The sequence below is a fragment of the Aythya ferina genome, assembly GCF_964211825.1.
Source record: "Aythya ferina genome assembly, chromosome: 1".
Taxonomy (NCBI): Eukaryota; Metazoa; Chordata; class Aves; order Anseriformes; family Anatidae; genus Aythya; species Aythya ferina.
The window spans coordinates 110,459,463-110,478,481 of NC_140296.1; the positions used below are offsets into that span (position 1 = coordinate 110,459,463).

General features: G+C 52.6%; 1 protein-coding gene across 1 annotated transcript; it reads right to left on the reverse strand.

The window, feature by feature from the left end:
• Positions 1-2,973: 2,973 nt before the first annotated feature.
• CD101 (CD101 molecule) lies at positions 2,974-17,425 on the reverse strand. The gene is made up of 8 exons (XM_084532999.1): positions 17,280-17,425; positions 16,143-16,520; positions 15,245-15,661; positions 14,004-14,387; positions 12,773-13,168; positions 10,433-10,840; positions 9,317-9,709; positions 2,974-7,118 (listed from the first exon to the last, which is right to left on the reverse strand). Exons 1-8 carry the CDS (start codon positions 17,335-17,337, stop codon positions 6,922-6,924), a joined length of 2,631 nt encoding a protein of 876 aa, XP_084389125.1. The 5' UTR covers positions 17,338-17,425; the 3' UTR covers positions 2,974-6,921.
• Between the last annotated feature and the right edge of the window lie 1,594 nt (positions 17,426-19,019).

Genomic DNA, 19,019 nt, shown 5'->3' on the forward strand with positions numbered 1-19,019 from the left:
CTTGTTCATTTTCTTCTGTAAAACAAAAAATTATAGCACAGCATCCCATCTCAAGGAGCTTTCCAATGTGACTTTATGTTGTGTGAAACCCCAATCTTGTTCACCTAGACAGAATTTTGTCTATTGTTTCATTGCCCAACCAATTTCATAAGCCCCTGAACATTTCCTCAGAGCCAGCCCTTGTTCCTAATACCTTGAATAAATTAATATCATCAGCACAGCTTTTTCTCTAAGTAGTCATCCCCCTTTCCAAGACATTTATGTCTTCATTGAGCAGCACAGGGTCTCATCGGTGGTGACCTCCCCTCCATGTCAGAACTATTTACCTTCTGCCTTGTATTTTTAGCTAATAGTTTATCCATGTAAAGAGCTGGCCCAGTCTTACCTAACTATTACTTTGTTTCCATGAGATCCTTTGATGATGGAACTATTGAGTCTCTTTTGGCTCCACACAGACCACATCCAAGAGATGTTTCTTATCTATGTGCTCCTTTACTCTTTCAAAGAACCTAACAGACCTGAGAGCACTTTTTGATAGCCTGATCATTTCTTCCTTGCTTGGTGCAGACATCAAGCTTCGCAGCTGACTGCATGTCCCTCAGCCTTACCGTGTCTGGTTGGTCTATCTAGCACAGCTGCCTGCAGAGCCATTCAAGCCTCTGTATACCCACTCAAGATACACAACTCTGGCTTGACAGTAGGGCCTGAGGGACTCATCTCAGTAAGTATCACCTGACACACTCATTCTTCAGAACAGGTCACGTCTTTGCCTGTAAGAGACTCAAGATGGGGTTGCCCAGTGTGAGTTACCATGCTCCCAGATCATGGGTTCTGGCCTGAGGAACCTGTTCTCCAGAGCCTCTGGGTCTGCCCCAGAATGGCCTCATCAGTAGAGTCCCAACACATATTGTTTTGCCAAAGTCCAATTAAATGTCCAAATGATAGCACAAAATGACCTACTTACTCCTCTGTACCTTTGTCTTACCTTTTAGATGCACCATGTTGATGTCCACAGTCTGAGACCAAGGAGCATGATGACCTTAATGGCCTGTACGTGATGCCTGCCTTGGAACATAGGATGTGTAACAGCAGCACACCACATTCATAGCTCTTCTCTAGGCACAGCGGAATTAGGGGCTCAGCCATGGACACAGGTTCCCAAGGACATCAAGCAAGAGACTTCGTGCCAGCTGATGGTGGTGGGAGTCACCCTGTGACATCCCCAGCCTCCCTACCCATCTCTTCAGCCCTTCACTAATTCCTCCCAGAATTGCCTGCCTCTCCGAACATTATCAGGCCGAGGCGTGAGTCCCACTTCATTAAGCCTGTAAGCCAGTGGCTGGATGATATCTGACTTGCATCCGTTTGCAATTTAAAATGGGCATTTGCTTCAGATCAAAGCGGCAGGGGCAGCAGGAGCAGAAATTAGCATCTCATGGGCTCTCTCCCCCCTGCTTCATTGCCACAGTGTGTCTCCCTCATTACCAGGGAAATGAAACGTCTTTACAGTTCAAGCTGTCCCTGCCTTTTATCCCATGGCCACCGCGTGAGGCATTATTGCCGCATTTCACAGCGATTGGTCATGGCCCTTCTCTTTCAAATTGGGCAGCGTGCCTCTCCTCGGCCTTCACACCCTGCGAGGGGGCTGCAAGGAGTCACTGCCGCTCCTGCTTTTCCATATTGCTCCCAGCATTCACCAATTCATTCCCTCACGCTTAAAATAATACTAACCACCAGCTTTCCTCTACCCCCTGACCTGTGAATTTTCACACTTGGTTGGAAGTCCCAGAAATAAATGCTCCCCTCACCCCTACAATGAGCAGGGGCAGCGGGCATGAGGCTAGAGACAAGTTAACCTCCTGCTTTGCAGTCATCCCCATATTGCTTTGGCTTTGTGATGTTCCACAAAGAAGGGTCTGGGGACAGCATCTCATGCAAGGGCAGGTTACAGGGATGCCAGGGGAGCAGCTCCCTCCCACTGCCCTTACCAAAAACCCAGACACAGGACCTGCTTCTGGCACCTGTACAAGGAACAAGCAATTAAAATACAAAACACCCTCTGATGGGATTTCTATTTATTTTTTTATTATTATTATTATTATTTTTAATGAAGCTGCTTGTGCAGGTGAATGGATACAATGGCAGTAGCAAACTGCACACCCACACATCCCCAGAGAGCCCTGCTGGGACTGGCTGTCGAGGAAGACTCAGCTCACTGCCAGCATCATTTATAAACATATAGCTCTCCTTAGAAATGTACAGAAAAAGGCATAACGAATGAATGAAAGCAAGAAACCCCTAATGAGCGTATGCTCAAAGTTGCTGCTTGTGGTATTCTGTTTCCTGTTTGGATTGCAAAAGCAAGTAGCTTCTGGACCCTGCTTTCCTGTTTGCATTTCTAAATACAAGCTGCTAGGGAAAACAGCCTTGTATATGTTGTAAACAGCGTGCGCATGCACACACAAAAAAAAAAAATCCTCTAAAAAAAGGAGATAAGGGACCATTAATGTTGTCAGCCCCACAGCACCTCAACCAGCTTCCTTGCTGGCACGTCTAGCTGGCTTCAAGGATGGAGACCCAGTCCCTCCTACATGCTGCAGTAGCAAAGCGAGCTGTGTTACCTCTCCCACACCCTTCTCTCCTCCAGCCCCACTCTTTCCAAGGCTCCTGCCTTGGAAAGCATTGCTGTGGAGCAAAGAATGCCTTCTCCTGCCCTGTGCAACAGGGCTGTAATCCTATATTACCTGCTGGAAGAAGAGAGGGAGGAGGCGGAGAGTTGGAGGAGAGGGACCAAAAGCCAGCAGCAGGCAGACACAAAGCAGCATTTTCTTAGTGGTTAAGGGAGGTTTAGAGCCCCATGGGTGATTCTGCTCTGCCTTAGATGCCAAAGACCAAGGCCAAAGGACACGTGAAACAAGCAGAGGCTGCAGGCAACAGCTTGAATGCAAAATAGCATAAAGTGAGACTAAAGCACATATCAGAACAGTATCTTTTATTTCCAGTTTTTAAATGTTTTATCACAGGAAGAAAACTGAACGTCAGATTTCAAAACCAACTCAAAGTTAATAGGAAGGAATGAAGAGATACTGCTTCAGAGGGGCATCCCAGGAGAACTGCACATCATTTGCTTGGAAGCATTTCTTGAAAGTTTGGAAGCCTTCCTCAACAGCCTTGCCCTGGCAATACCAGGGCAGCACATTGCTGCTGTGTCCTCTTTTTCCAGGGAGCAGGGCAGAAAACCCTGAGACATAAATTTTGAGAGGATGCAAAGTACTTCCTCGCCTGCAAGCCATTTGCCACCATTCCTGCATGGGAACCAATTTACTACCCAGCCTCCCTCCTCACAGGCTACCAGCAAAAGGCCCTCAGTGCAACCATCTTCAGGGGAGAGACATTCAGGTAACCCTTTGTACCCCATCACACTGCACAAGCTGCCCATGTGGCCATTAAGCACCATCCTTGCTCCTCTCCAAAGCCAAGTGCCATAAAAGCCTTCCAGGAAGGCAAAGCAGTGGTTATATTACTACCTGACCCTCTCACACCATCCATCTTCTGAAGAGCAAGGGTCTGTCAAACTGCAGGTCTTCACTTTGAGTGAAAGTGCTTCCCTCCTCTTGCACAAAGGTTTCCATGCCTCCCTTCCTGGCCCTTTTGGAAAACAGGACTGAAGAAAGCCTGATACTGATTTCTGACTGCAGGGCTGCAAGCAGCCCCAACCACCCCAAAGCTTCCAGCACAACGCAGCCCTTGTGTTTCTTTAGCCCCTTGTAGCTGATTCATTCTTCTTGGACCCAACCCTGCATTGCCTTGTAGCCTGTTCAAGCTGCTTTAAAATACTTTAAAGTGCTTTAAAAAAAGAGGACCTGAAGGGCCACGAACCTTCCCACTGCATACTGTCCCTCACACAGGACTGTCCCTTGGCAAGAGTACATCTGGGGTGCAACAGGAGCACTGCTGTGCTGCAGTCTGCACCACCACACTGTTTTTCTCCATAGGTTTATTACAGTTAAATATATATTTTATCAGCTGTTTTAGTTTACATCAGAGGCCAGGCTTGAAAAAAAAGTGGTGATGGGGTGGCTAAAGATGGCCAAGAGCCCCAGCAGCAAAATTAGCACCCTCCTCCTGACCCACCACTCATACATCTACCTCAGCCGAGTGAAATGTTCTCTTTAAAAATAGGACTGTTTTTTTGCAGCTTTTACTGTGATGAGTTACAACTCTAAGTCCACTCATGGAAAAAAATACATCTTAAAAAAATATAGCCAAAAGGTTTGGCTGTGACCCAGCAGAACCAGATGAAAAAAAAAAGAAAATAAAAAAATAAAAGGAAAAACCACCCCTGCAAAAACACACACATTCTTCTCACAGACCCTTTCATCAAGGCCCCAGGCACGGTTCTCAAACCTAAATTAAAACCTCTCAACCTGCATGAATGGAAAGCTGCTACTTGGGCCTCTGGCTAACCAAGAGAAAAAGGGCCAGAAAAAAAAAGAAGGTGTCCTGCGGCTGGGAAAAGCTCCCCCTCTCTAACCACCTTCTTCCCCCAGTCCACCAGACACAAAATCTCATGTTACTGTAGTCTGCGGCCTTTTACAAGAACTTCAGATGCCAGCAAAGATGTTTCCATGGACCTGCGATGGAGCAGCAAAGTGGATGAGCAAAGGGCCAGCAGGGGTTTTGGGGACACCAAGCCCAGCAAGGTCACTCCTAGGGCTTGCCACAGAGTCATGACCCAGATAAGCTGGATTCAGGCAGAAGGCTGGTCTTGGTGAGGTTCATCCTAAGACGACCTGTTAAGAGTGGCATGTCAAGCCACATGTGTGTGATTTACCAGGGTGATGCCTGAGGAGGTGTGAGACACTGAGCAGCAATAAAAGAGCAAGGTTCTTGAGAAAGAGAGGGGAAACTGAACACCCACATCTTCCTATCTGCGGTCCTCAGAGGTACAGAGGGACAAAAAGTAGTTGCAAGCACCTAGAAGTCAAGTAAAAGAAGCGAAACATTCTCTTGCTGTTTAAACAAGATCAGATTGTGTCAGCCCTATCTAATGGGTAAGAAGTAGGGATCATAGGTTCTTGACTTTAGCAAGGCTTCTGAAGCGTGCTCCAAGGTACTTACTTACGAGCAAGCTGTGAAAACAATTTGAATAAAAATACCGAGGGAGAGCACGATACTGGTAGATAAACTATGTGCACAGAGTCATTACTAATAGTTGATGGTCAGAGACAGTGCCTTCTTTCTTTTCCCACCCCATAGCATACCTATATCTTCCTGCGTCCCCTGACTATGAGTTGGACACCAGGCAGTGCGTGTAAGGCTGGCTCAGGGCTGGCTGGCAGATAACTCATACTTGGTGGGACAACATGCCTACCTTTTCTCCTTCACCCAGCTATCACTGTTCCTGAAACCTGTAGCAGTTAAACATCCTGGGAGCATCTGCTTCTCTGCCAAAACAGAATGAAACCGGCCCATGAGGTAAAACGTTATCAAGACAAGACTCAGCCAGCCAGCACGATCCTTAGCAAATGGGCGCAGAAAGCTGTTCAACAACCCTGTGTAAAAGGTGCTTTGGTTAGATAGGAAAAGTCAACAGCCTGCCTACACACACAGTGGAGAAGCAACTTGCTGGACAGCAAAGCTGCAGGAGAGCAGCCAAGCACAAACAATGTCACACTGTCACACACACATGGAAAATCAAACATCCCGCTGGGATATGTAAACGGTGTGTAGCCCACAGGGCAGGGGGAAACCTCTGCAGAGCACCAGTGAGAGCCCCACGCACAACACCAAGTGCTTTCAAGATGGCTGGGGTCGGGACAGCTGGGGAAGAAGATGTAAGAAGTCCAGAGAACTTGACCTGCAGGAAAAGACTGAGGTGGCTGAACAGGGAAAATAAGAGCAATAGCCTTCAAACTTATGAAAAAAAAAAAAAAAAAGTGCTTTTTTCAAGGAAAAAAAAGTGATCAGTATTTGGAATGCAGGGCAGGCAGGTTTCCCAATTGTAAGGAAAGTGAGGGACTTGAACGCAGATCCCACTAGCGTCCAATATATTGTATGGTACAACCCAGAGGGATCTAAGGCCGAGTCCGAGCTGCGCAGCTTTCTGACCCACACACAGCCCACTGAAGACCCACTGCCTACAGCAGTCCCAGCAAAGGAAAACTGGAAAGACTTTGTACACGCAGCTCAAAGATGACCTGCTGTCTCCTCCTTCCTTCTGGGAACCAAGACTCCATGTGAGTCCCTTACCAAGTCAACAGGATTTCTTTTTTTTGTGGCAGGCTGTGGTACTCCTGCTGTGGACTTTCATCAGCCTGGACCAGCCTTGCTCAACTCCTGCAATGAAAACCCATTTCCTTTCAGAGAAGATGCTCTTTGGGTGCAGGATCTCTCAAAACCAGCGGACAGCAGTGTCTGAGTGCTTCCCCAGCAAGGGATGGGCAAAGGCAAGAGCAATGTTTTAAATGGGACATGAGCACTCCATTTCCAGCTCTGCCTATGTTTTTCAGCTGCACACTGCACAGATTTTGTCAAGTCACCTTAAAATGAGCAGCAACTTGTTACCTTTGTGTCCCAGTACAAAAGGAACTGTTTTTTTCCCTTTATACCTGAGGGGTGATAACAACCCCACTGGGACTGTTCGGACATGCATACTGCAAGGACTTCAAATAACCAACAATGAACTGATTGTCAAATGGGTGGGTTCCAAACCCAACAGAGGAATGCCTGTTACAAAAACCTTATTTGCTTAGTAACTCAAAGCTGCCTCACTCCACTGAAAGTAAACACAATTTCAGGTATTCATTGCATGAGCTATGGTAAAACAAAAACAAAAAAAGGCCCTCTTCATGTACTCAGTTCTCCCTCCTCAGGTGTCCAGTTCTTCTCCTTCCAGTTGCATCTGCCATTTCAGGCCAGCTAAGTTTGCTTGACTCCTCCAGTCCCTTTCAGTTCCATCAGCTCTTCTCCTTTGATGTAGCCCTTTTTGCTTTTCCTGGAGATGAAGCACCAGCAGAAGCCAGCAATGGCCAGGAGAAGGATCAGAATCAGAGGTAAGAATAGGATGAAGTTCAGCAATGGTGGAGACGAACAGATCGTAGACAAAACAGTTGCCTCTGGAGGAAAAAGAAACAAAAAAGTGAGGCCCTCAAGCTAGTTTGAATTTCCTCTCCTACTGTTTCTATAAGTTACTTTTTTATCACTCTTCCCTCAATCTTCAACATCTACCAATTTTTACAATATTTTCAAGGCTACCTGAGAAGAACTGGAGACAATCTAGGTAATTTGTCTGAATTTCTTGCTTTGCGAGGTCAGATAGGGCCCTGTCTCACTCTCAGCTGAAGCATCCCACCAGGAGCACAAGGCTCTCCAGTTAACCTGTTCCAGACTGGTCTCAGTAAGGAAAAGTCATGTATCCACCACCCTCTTGCTCCTGCCTGACACCAGTGAGAGGCAGAGGTCTGCCAGAGGGTGCACCAGAACAAGGAGGGACAAGAGGAAACCAAAGGAATGAGACCTAGAAGTTCCCTGTCCCTCCCCACCCCACACTCCCCAGACACCTACCCCTTCTTGCTCCTGCCACTCTGCTGTCCTATTTCAGCTGTGCTGAGCTTCAGGCAGCTACTGACCCAGTCCTGTCCTCGGCACCTCTAACAGAAGAACTCCCTGGTCAAGGTGAAGGCCACCTGTACTGCTGGTAGACCCTTTGGGTCCTCTGAAGATCAACCCCATGCTAGCCTGTCTGGTTTTGTCCTGAGCTCCTCATATTCACACATTAATCCCGACCATTACAATCCACTCTTGACACACAGCTTCCAGCTCCACAGACCAACCTCAGATGCATGTGGCCTACCATGAAGGGCTGTGCCAGCTTGCTTAGATCTCCTTCATTCATCTCAGTGTTGTTCCTCAGTTCCTCTTTACCCAATACCAGTACATGAATGCTTTGTGCTTGCCCTGCAGAACCATGCTGAGCACGGTCAGTTAGAGCTGGAGCTGCCCCTGGTTATGGGTGTACTTGTATTTCCCTTTGGAAACCCTCAGACAACCTCCCCTCTGAAACCTGTGAGCCAGAGGGACATTTTCAAGATGCCTGCATCACTGGAGAAGCAAAACAAACAAACTAAAAAAAAAAAAAAAAAAAAAAGAGAGAGAGAGAGAGAGAAAAAGTATCCAGCTAATCTCTCATATTTTGTGAAAGCCATGAAAACCACTTGGCAAAAACACCAATAACAAAATTGGAGGAGAATTTTCCAGCAGTTACTGAGCAATTCTAGCAATTGTTTCTTCACCAGTAACAAGTACAGCAAGAGATCGGGGTGGGTGGGGGGATGATGAAGGAGAAATTGGTGTGTTATAGGGAGCCGTGAAGGACAACGGCAGGAACTTAACAGCAGAGGGAGGGAGCTCTGTCAGTCCCTTGCAGTGCAGTTAAATCCAGATTAGCTCTGCTGTAGGTGTGCAGTCTTGTGAGCAGGCTCTGTACATGCCTGTGCTAGGAGCAAGCACAAGGGAGCACCACGGGGCCCACCTCAAGCCCTTCCACCTCGGTGGGTGCTGGTACTTGCTGCAGAAACAATAACTCCCTGTAGGCACCAGGACTGGCCTTGATACACCCCAGCTCAGCTGCGTACATGTCTGATTTCACAGTTCGTATTTTTTCCTCCACACAGGTCATCCGAGCCTCCTTCTTCCCCAACACAAGTACTTTTTCCCTTCCAGTTACCTCCCTAAAAACACTTTGCATGCCTGACTGAAACCTTTCTTTTTATTTATTTAAACTTCTGTCTGCAGAATCCAGCTCATTTCTGCACCAGGCATACACCCCAAGAGGACAGTGGTGGTTTTTAAAGGCCTCACTGGAGATGCCAGAAAAATTACTACAAGATTTACTTTTCCCCTAAAAAAAAGAAGGGGGGGGGGGGAGAATTCTGCCCCAAGTGGTTGGATTAAGAGCAGGGTTTTGGGCACACGATCCTGCAGAGGGCCTACAATCCAGCAATGCAAGGGAGCAGACGGGAGAGCTCCCTTGGAAGTCAGTAGTACCATGCTGTGGACCACATCTTACTCTTTGCACCTCACTTGACCTCCACCTCTACCATTTACAAAACAAGGAACCCGGGGCTCAGCCCTGGCAGATGGTCGGGGCCAGAACCTCAGCAGGCCCCCTACACAAACCCCTCAAATTGCTCTCCTCCTGCCCTGCATCCCAGTGCAGCTCAGCCTCCCCAGCATCCAGCCAGATGAGCTCCTTTGCAAGTCCTCCCACCCCAAAAAGTTAAGGGCAAGCAGCCCCTGCCCGCAGGGCACTTACCTCTGGGGATGGCGGTGAGCTGGGTGTACCCTGAGCTTGCCCAGGCCTGCAGCGCCCACTCCCCCTTGCCCCGCTGCTGCCACTCCTGCAGCTGGCAGTGATACAGCCCGGTGTCACCCATCTCCACGCCGCCCAGCGTCAGGCTGAAGTCGCCGGCGGTGGGGCGGCGGAGCTGCAGCCTCCCCACCAGCCCTTCCTGGGGGTACTCGATGGAGCCATCATGGTGCAGCGTGAGCAGGGCCCTGGGGCGGCCGCCCTCCTCCCCACGAAACCAGGTGGTGGAGAGGTGGGTGGTGGGCACATGGGCGTCCCGCAGCAGGCAGCCCAGCGTCACCTCCTCGCCCTCCCTCGCCGAGATGCTGTGGTTGGCTTGCTCCAGGTGCAGCTCGCTCTCTGGGGAGGGAGGCAAGCAGAAAGGGCTCTCAGGGCATTGCACGCTGCTACAGAGACGCTCCCCCGCCTCCAGGAATCTTCTGGAGAAACACACAGGGGATTTGGATGGCCGGGTGGGAAAGCCTCCACAGGACACCAGGTGATTTACTTTCTCCCAGGTGTTTTTTCCCCTTTATCCCCCACCCTCTGCTGTAACCCTTCCCTCCCAGTAAGAGATAAGGCATCCTTTGCACCAAAAGCTGTTCAGGAAGCCGGAATCCTCTGATCCAGTTTATTTAGGGCTGAAACCCATCAGCCAGGTGGGGCCAAAAAAGGAAGGAACCCACTGCCCTGCACCCCAGGGTGAGAGCAGAGCTAAGCCCTTGAGCCCTGTTTAGGACAGGGAAAGCTTTGTGTCTTGCTTCAGGATGCTGAGGAGCACCAGGAAGACGCTGCTTCTGTGTTCCCAGCACTGCACCACTGACTGAGCACACCATGCATCAGAGGGGAAAGCAAGAGCCATGGCTCACTTTGTTGTGAAGCGTTAGACCTCTGCTGCTGGAGGCAAAAATACCAGCTTGATTGGTTCAGGAGAATGCAGTAAATCCTCCTAATTCCCTACTTCCCCCTGAGAGGCCCACTCAACAGAGCAAACAACCCCAAAACAGCCCCGCACAGGAACCACTGCTTCTCCGAAGCCCTGCTGCAGACACCCCAGCCTCCCCCAGGGGCACCCCAGCTCACCGGGCAGCCGGAGCCGCAGCGAGGTCCTCCCCGACTGCCCCTCTCCGAGGCTGTGCCAGCTGTCCCCCAGCCAGTGCCACTCCTGCACCAGGCAGCGGTACCCGCCCTCGTCCCTGGGGCTGGCCGAGAGGATCCGCAGCTGGAAAGCCTCGCTGGACACCCGCTGGCTCAGGAACCGAGACCTCTGCGCAGGGGAACTGAACTCGGCCCCGTACTCCAGCAGGCCGCTGTAGCCGGCCTGCAGGATCTGCAGGGGGGTGGCAGCTGCTGGAGGAGGAGGTAGGAAGTACCAGGTGACGGCCAGCTGAGTGTTGTTCTGGGAGAACAAAATCCTGCACTCGATGCTCGCGTCGGCACCTCCAGCAACCTCCACAGAGCTCTCCTTCGTAGCGACTTGAAGCTTGCTTTCTGGAACGGAGGAACAAAGTAATCCCCAGAGGCTGCAGCTGCCAGTCAGGCTGGCCTGGACTGCCATGAGAGGTGGGAGGCTGAGGATGCTCAGCGTGGATGCTGGAGCAGGTGGGCTAAGGGTAGGAGGCTAAGGGGAGAATGAGCAAATCCACACATTTTTAAAGTGTGAAAGAGGCAGGAACAGGGAAACTGAGGCTGCTGTGGTGCTGGGGCTCCGAGGCGAAGCCCGTCTCTGCAGTGAATGTGCCAGCCTCCCGCTCCCATCACCAGGCCTGCAGGTAAGTGACAAGCCCAGCCCACGGCTGTGGAGCTGGTGGACAACAGCAGCCTCATCTCAGAGAGACCGTGGAGCCTCTGTGGGTTTTGCCAACAGCCATCATCCGTTTGTGGTGGTGGTTAACCTGAAACCACACACCATGATCCTGAGTGTCCTCCGTGATTATACCTGGTGGTCGTTCAGCTCCACGACAAGCAGCCCCTTCCCACCACAGCACCTTTCCTACTCCCTGAGCAATGGAAAGGCCACAAACAGGTCCTTCTGAAGCTCCCAGCTCCTGCAGGTCACAGGTGACTACCTCCTGTAAAACCTCCTTCTCCCTGTTCCTCAGGCACCCATCCAAAACAAGCAAGCAGATCACTTCAGACACCATCACTGCCTCTCTTGAGGCCAGCCAAGGCAAAACATCCCATCTGCTGGCCTTTGACACTCCCGCTGCTCTGGAGGAAATGGGGAGGGCAAGAAGCAGAAGAGGGGAAGGCAATGACCCTAATTGGGAAGCTGTTCAAGCTTGTCACATACACACATGGAGCAGGCAGACTTGAGCACACTTCAGAAGCAGATGCAAGAAGTTGTCTTCCAATGCACTTGCCTTTTTCAGAACTTAAAAGGGCACCCAGCCTTGCTCTAAGGACATGCACATCTTCAGAGGAGGGCACAATCTCCCTCCTCAGAGATTTTCAAAAGTCACTAGGACACAGGCCTGGGCAACCTGCTCTTGGTGTCCCTGCTTGAGCAGGGGACTGGACCAGGTGACCTCCAGAGGTCCCTGCCAACCCCAGCCATGCTGTGATCCTGCGGCCACTGGAAGAAAGCAGGCTCTTAACTTCAGCTGCTCAGAACACAGTTCAGCCTGCTGACATCCAGGAGCTTCATGCAGGGACCCAGTGTGAGCCCTGCCAAGGGTCTTATGCTGAACTGTCCAAGAAGTCAGAAGTGGAGAGGATCTGTCCTCGTTCCCCCCTCCTGCTGTGACCTTTCACGCAGCTCTGTCCCACCTGGAGCCACCAGGCTGGACACGAGCAGCATTTAACCCCCTGCAGCACCCACTAACACCCAGTGGTAAATAAAACACTGAAGCAGAAGTCATGAACTTGAGTATCTCTGCGGGCTCCAAGCAAGAGATTTTATGCACAAAGGAACAGGCTGGAAATTTTCGTGATTTGCAGCTCTACTTTCCACAGCCTAGCCTCATCCCATTGCTGCTTGAGCAGGCTTCCTCTCCAGAATTACTCTGCACCTCCTAAATATCCTTCATGGCTCGTGCTGCCTTTCATTGAGAGGCAGTGCTAGAGCCAGCAGCCACCTCCTGCAACATGGGTCTCCGCCTCCCAGCATCACAGTATCCAGTAATGGCTGCAATACATTTGGAACCAAATGTCAACTTGTCTTGCTGTCCACTCTGTGTGGATGATCTATGATCACACTTGCTCATCTTCATGCCACTTACACTACTACTGCACATCCACACCAGCAATTTACTGTCCCCACAGCCTCCAAAGATCCCTAAAATCCAAAGGAGGAAACAGGAGGGGCCACACTGCCTTGTGCACCCTAAGAAGTGACTCAGCTGAGGACAGCCCAGCATCAGCGGTCCCAGCTGCTCTGGTTACTACCGATGGGTTTGAAGGAGCTGCAGAAGCACCACTCACCTGGAGGGATGACCTGTATCCCCACGGCGTTGGAGGTGGCAGAGGCAGTGGGCTGCCCCCGTGGGGTCCTCCAGAGCCCCACCTCACACTGGTACGTCCCCGCGTGGCTGGACACCGCGCCATGGATGCGCAGCCGGGAGGAGGCATCCACCTTCTCCAGCTGGGCTTTGCCCTGGAAGTTGACCTGCACTGGCCCCCAGGACACAGTGCCATTGGGAAGGACCCGCACCAGTTCCTGGTAGCTGCCATCAGGTGGGTTGGGCTGGAAGAACCACCCCACGGAGAGCAGCACCTCCTCGATGAGGCTGCTGGTGCTCACTTTGCAAATGAGCTCAAAGCTCTGGGTGTATCTGACGGTGGCCGTCCGGCTTATCAGCGTGGCTTGCAGACCAAGACCTGCTCAAGAGGATGGGAGCCATCAGTGTTGGGGCAGAAGTCCTCCCTGCTACCACCCACCACCCCTGCCCCATGCCAGCTCCTAGCCCCATTTTCACTTTGCAAACCTCATCATCACGATGAAACCTCCTTCCCATCTCCCCTCTCCTGAGCTGCAATTTGTTCTTCTAGCCCCAGCCACAGGTCCTGTCCTGTCCCCTCGTCCACCACTCCCAAGCCTCTGTGAAGCTTGGGCAGCCCTGAGTACCCAGGAAAAGCAGTCAGGTGCCAGCACCAGGGGCGCATCGTAAAGGACATCTAAGAAAAAGAGCCTCAAAGGCAGGTCCTGCTATGCCAGAACAGTCCTTGTCTAGCATGACATGGAGACCAAGAATCCCCTACATGTTCTTCTTGGAGCAGTTTCTCACAAGTCCTCCCCCAAATCAGCACCTTGTTGTAAATGACAGCAAACCCTGCTGCCCCTTCCCTGTCATTAGCTGCTCCGCTAGGTCACCCCCTGGTCCCCAGGAGAAGCAACAGGGGCTACCCACAGCTTTTTGTGCCAAGGATCCAACCTCCAAGGACCCAACAACTCCACCTATTCACCCCAAATCTGATCTCAAAGAGACCAGGCTAAAGACATACACCTTTTGTTGGCAGCTGCTGCATCTGTCACACTGACATTTGCCAGGGCAAATGCTCTTCCCATTATCTCCTACTGAAAACTGGCACATTCACACTCTTGCTGTAAGCAGCAGCTACGTTGTCCCTGCCAAGGTGAGGCCAGACTCACCGTGTTCCCCAACCCAGGGATCACTGTAGGTTTTACCCAGAAGAGCCACGAGGACTGACTGACCTATGGGCTTCACATCAACTGTGACGGCTGATGACAGGTTGGTCTGGATGCTCTGAACATCTCCAGGAGCCTTCACCTCTGAAGCAGAGCAGTGGTAGGCACCGCTGTCCTTCGGCCCCACACCGTAGATGACGAGGATGTAAACTGAGCTGCTTTGCTTGAATACTCGGAGCAGCCCCAGCCCAGCTCTCTCCTCGTATTCCTTCTTCCAAGCCAACAACCCGCAGGGGCCAAGCCTGGCCACTTCCACGCCGTCGAGGAACCAAGCCACTTGGAAGTACCTGCTGCCGCTCCTCTGGGCTCCCAGTGTGCAGTTGAGCTGCAAGATGTCCCCTTCAGAAAGGGTGCTCTTGGAGGCGGTGATGCCCACATGGAGGTCACGGTCTGTGGGCAAACACAAGTCAAGAGAGTACAGCAGTGGCTGCACAGAGAGAAACAAGAGGGGGTTCACTATCAAAATGTTTCCTTTTTTGTTAGAAGAGTGATGGGAATGGAAAACGTTCACCACAGAGAGATGGTCTGCAGCCCCCTTAAACCAGAAAGAGGCACAGAGGGGCTCTGCAGCTTAGCGGTGCCCCCCCGTCCCACGTGAAGGGCATGGCTTCGTGCTGAGGTTTGGAGGCAAAACAGAGCACCTCAGCAGCTGCTGCTGGTGGGGCTGAAGTACTTTATGGAAAGCACATTGCCCTCCGAATTTAAACACCACTTCATAAACAGCACGCGAGCAGGAATCCCAGTTGCTGCAGATATGTTCGGCATTCCCAAATATTTGCTGGAACGTTTATAGAAACCGTTGGCCTGCTCGGCCGCGGTGGGGGCGGCAGTGCCGCACTGCTGGGCTGCTCCTGCTGAGGGGCTGTGCCATGGCCACCTCTCCTCAGCAGCACCGCCTGCTCTGACGTGAGCACCACGGCGGCCTTGCGGCACCTCCCCTCTACCCTCAGCAGCCACCACAGCACAGATACTGCACTTCCACGAGGTTTCCCTACTTCTAACATGGTGGCATGGCACTGGCACCTGTAGCCATGTTATTTGAGCCATGCCACAACCCACCAGGGGAACGAGACATCCTCTGGTCCCCACCTAGCAGTGGGGCTTAAAGCCTGACCCACAGCCCCTTCACACCATGTATGTAGTGGCAGAGGCAGGCGTGTGAGCAGAGAAGCTTTGCGACACAGCGCTGCCATGGCCACTGCTATAGGGCCCGTGGTGCACCAAGGAGCAGGAGCCAAGGGCCTTACCCTGGCTCGTGACCGCCAGCACCGTCTTCTCTGTCTGCCCACGGGAGATGTCCTTCCACGTCTCATCAGGGTCCTCAATCCACTCGGCTGCCTCACAGTACAGCTGCCCCCGGTCAGAGGGCTCCACTGCCACAATGGAGAGCTTGTAGGTGGTGTCCCCAACCTTGTCCAGCCGCACGTTCCCCGACAGAAACCTCTGTGTGTAAGATGGCCCCGGCCTCAAGACAAAGTCCTTGGAGAGGGTGAGGATCTCCTCGGCTTGGTGCTCCCCTGCTCCCTGAAGGCGGTACCAGCCGACAGAGAGGTGTGTGTGCTGGGCCGTGGTCTTGGACACCTCACAGGTGAGCTCCACTGCGTCCCCCTCTGCCTGGGTGAGGACCTGGGACCCCATGGAAACCGAGAGGGTGTCCGGGATCACTGGGCACAAAGGGAGAAGCACAGAGAGAAGCCGGTCAGGGGGAAAAGCATTTCTTGGCCTCTATGGGCATCCTGTTGGTCACTACAATAACCACAGCCAAGCCCTGAGGGGTCTGACAGCTATGGGACCTTCTCCCATCCCTTGCCCTGACTGGGGGGCCATGGCCAGAGCAACCTGCTGAGGTACCCTCTGGGCATCCCAACCTTGACCACTCAGGGTTAGGATAGCATTCCCACAGCAGGAATGTGCCATAGACCTGAAGATAAGCACATCTCACCATCTGCAGTGGGAAACCCACCTGCATCCCTACAGGCTGTAGACCCACGTGTGCCCTGGTGTCACTCTGCACACAGAACAGCACATCCTCCTTGGGAGCTCTAACATCATCTTGACGGTATCAGTAGGAGAATGGAAAATGGAAGTGGAAAAGCCCAAATCAGCACCACCTAGCACGGAGCAAGGCTGCCCTTGGGGACCCACCTGAGAGGTTTGTCTTGGCGCTGTAGCTCCCGAAGTACCTCTCGTCAGTGTTGGGCGTGTGGCACTCGTACTCCCCAGCATCCTGGTCCTGCAGCTCCTTGATGTGCAGCAGGACGGCGTCCCCCTGCACCCGCTCCACGTAGATCTCCTGACTGTGCACCCGCTGCATGTAGTTGGTGTAGGGGAAGGAGGGGTCGGCCGTGCTGACAATCTGCACCTCACGCTCGGGGGCCGAGGGCATGTAGATGGACCACTGGAAGTTCTGCTCGGCCGGGCCCTGGTAGCCGCTCACCTTGCACCACAGCGTGACGTGGGACCCCCTCACTCGGTAAAGGGGTCCCTTTTGGACAGTCACCACCCGCTGGCCAGCACCCACACCTGTTGGCAGAGTCATCATGCAGGAGTTTGCATGGATGCTACTGGAGGCACCCAAAAGGGCGATGGATGTGGGTGTGCAGGGGATTGTAGTGTAGTACTGAAGTGAGTTATAGCACGGTCTTATTCTGTGAAGCACAAAGCCCCAGGAATTCTGGTGCCCTTGAATTTGTAAGAACAAGCCCTTTATCAACAGACTTGTGAATTTGCTTCAGGGGAGTCAACAGCCACTTGCACACCTTCCCATCCCATGCAGTTCCCAGGTGTGATGCTCACTCTGGACTGGTGCTGAGCAAAACGCACAAGGGACACGAGCACCAAGACAGAAACCAGTGAGGAGACCAGACCAAGGAAGAAAGCTGGTGGTGGCACAGCCTAAGAATGCTTCAGAAACTCCATCCCAAGACTTGGGGGGGCAAAGTAACACACCCTCCCCCCCCACCCCCAACAGCCATGCAACACGGGCTTGCACATCTTCTCACTGAAATCTTGCCAGCATCTGGCATCAGCCCACAGCACCAAAAGGAGCACGCTCCACTGGACCCTTGCCACAGCCACAGAGCTGGAGCATCACGGGGGCCGTCCTTACCCTACAGCCTGAGCAAGTCGCTTTGCGCAGCCACCCACCTGGAGCATCCTGTCCCCCCATTTAGGGAGGCAAAGCAGCCCCGGGGAGGCAGCCCGTACATCTAGCTTCTGCGGGGTTCCCACCAGCCTTACTTCCCACTCGCCTGCCGCTGAAAGCCCCTGCAGGGCACTCACCCAGGTGGAGAAAAAGGACGAGGAGGAGAGCAGCCACCCTGCGCCACGCCAGCCCCATGGGAATGAGCTCTGCTGGAGTCCTCTCGTACAGAGGCGGTGAAAAGCCCTCATGGGTAATGGTGACAGCCACCCCACAATTTTGAAAGCAGCTGGGAGGAAGCTGCCAGCCTCCGGCGGCGGTTTCCTCTGCTTAGAAAAAAGGCGGGGAGAAGTCAGGGAGCAGAACGTGACATCAATGTGGTGCACCTCTCCAAGGTGACAGCTGGCCCCATGCCATATGGGGCAGGGTGCTGCCCAGGCCACCAGCTGTGACTTCTCTGTTCTGCAGCAGCTAACACACAGCATGCAGCAAGGCAAAGTGCTTGCCCTCTCCCTTGAGTTGGGGGCCAGGATGGCCCCCACAGGCCACGGGGACCCCCGGACCAGCAGCACTCTGATGACAGCAGCAATGCCAGGAGGATGCTGGCCTCAGCACTGGAGGCAGGCACTGTGGCTGCATCCCACCACATGTGCATCTCTGACTTGCAGTGGAGGCACTCTCTGAAAGGGTTGGTTTGGTTTTGGCAGGGAGGAGGGCGGCGTGAAGCGCTGACTCCCGAGCTGTGCTGCTCCCGCCAGCCTGCTGGGGCATCGGCTGAACGGCTAAATTGGCTCAGGGATTCGCAAGCAAGAAGTAGCCATAAAACAAGCCCTTTTGCTTGATCCTGCTGGACTCCCGGAGGGAACAAGATTCATGTAATGAACCAAAACAAACACAAGGTCCCCCCCTTGCCCCATTTAATAAATGGATTCACATGACAGCCTGCAGGGCCAGAAGACAGATGCACAGACTCCTCGTTGCAAGGCTGGTGCCTTTATCAGCTCTGACTGCCTGTTAGCCTGCGCACGCAGCTCCGTTAGCACCGCACAGCTCCCCAGAAAGCCACATCCAGCCCGGGGAGACAGAGAGGTTCTGGATCAGGATCTCACCTGTCCCCTGCCACTCACTACCAATGGAAGGGAGTGGAGGAGCAGCAGCTCTTTTGGGGTGCAACACAGGGCTGAAACCATTGCTGCCTCCTGCCTCAGGGGCTGGGGTGAGGTTTGCTCTCCAAGAGCAACCCAGAGGTGCCCCGGGGATGATCCTGATGGAGGGATCCCTTCGGTGGAGGGAAAAGCACCTCTGCCACAGTGGCAGAGAAAAGGGAAAGGGTTGGAGTTCAACCTCAGTGAGCTGCCTGCCGTCAGCGTGCAGATAAACACACACACGGGGACAGTTTGATGCCAAGCCTGCAAAACGCTAAATGACGCATGAACCGCTCCTTGCATTCACAGTGGAGAAACCGGGGAGAATAGGATTGCCTTGCCCAGCCCCATCACTGGCAATGATGATGCTCTGCGGAGGAAAACGACAGCTCCCTCTGCCCAGGACTGCACAGTATAAAACTTCCTTGCTCCCTCCTGCACAACCAAGCACCCAGCAGGGCCGTTTACCATGGTGAAGGAGGAGCAGCAGAGAATCCTTTACAGGGATGCACTGACAGCAGAAACCTCATCAGTCAGGCATGGGAAGAGAGATCCCATAGCCCTATTTTCTCAGAGAGGACACAGGAGGGAAACTGATGGGGAAATACCACTTACTGGGGAGCACAGAGAGTCCTCGCCTTGTGTGGCAGGGCCACCTCTCAGCGCACCCGTCCTTTTGGGATGCCGCTCTACCACTTTGGGACAAAGCCTTCTGGAAAAACACCAAAAATGCAG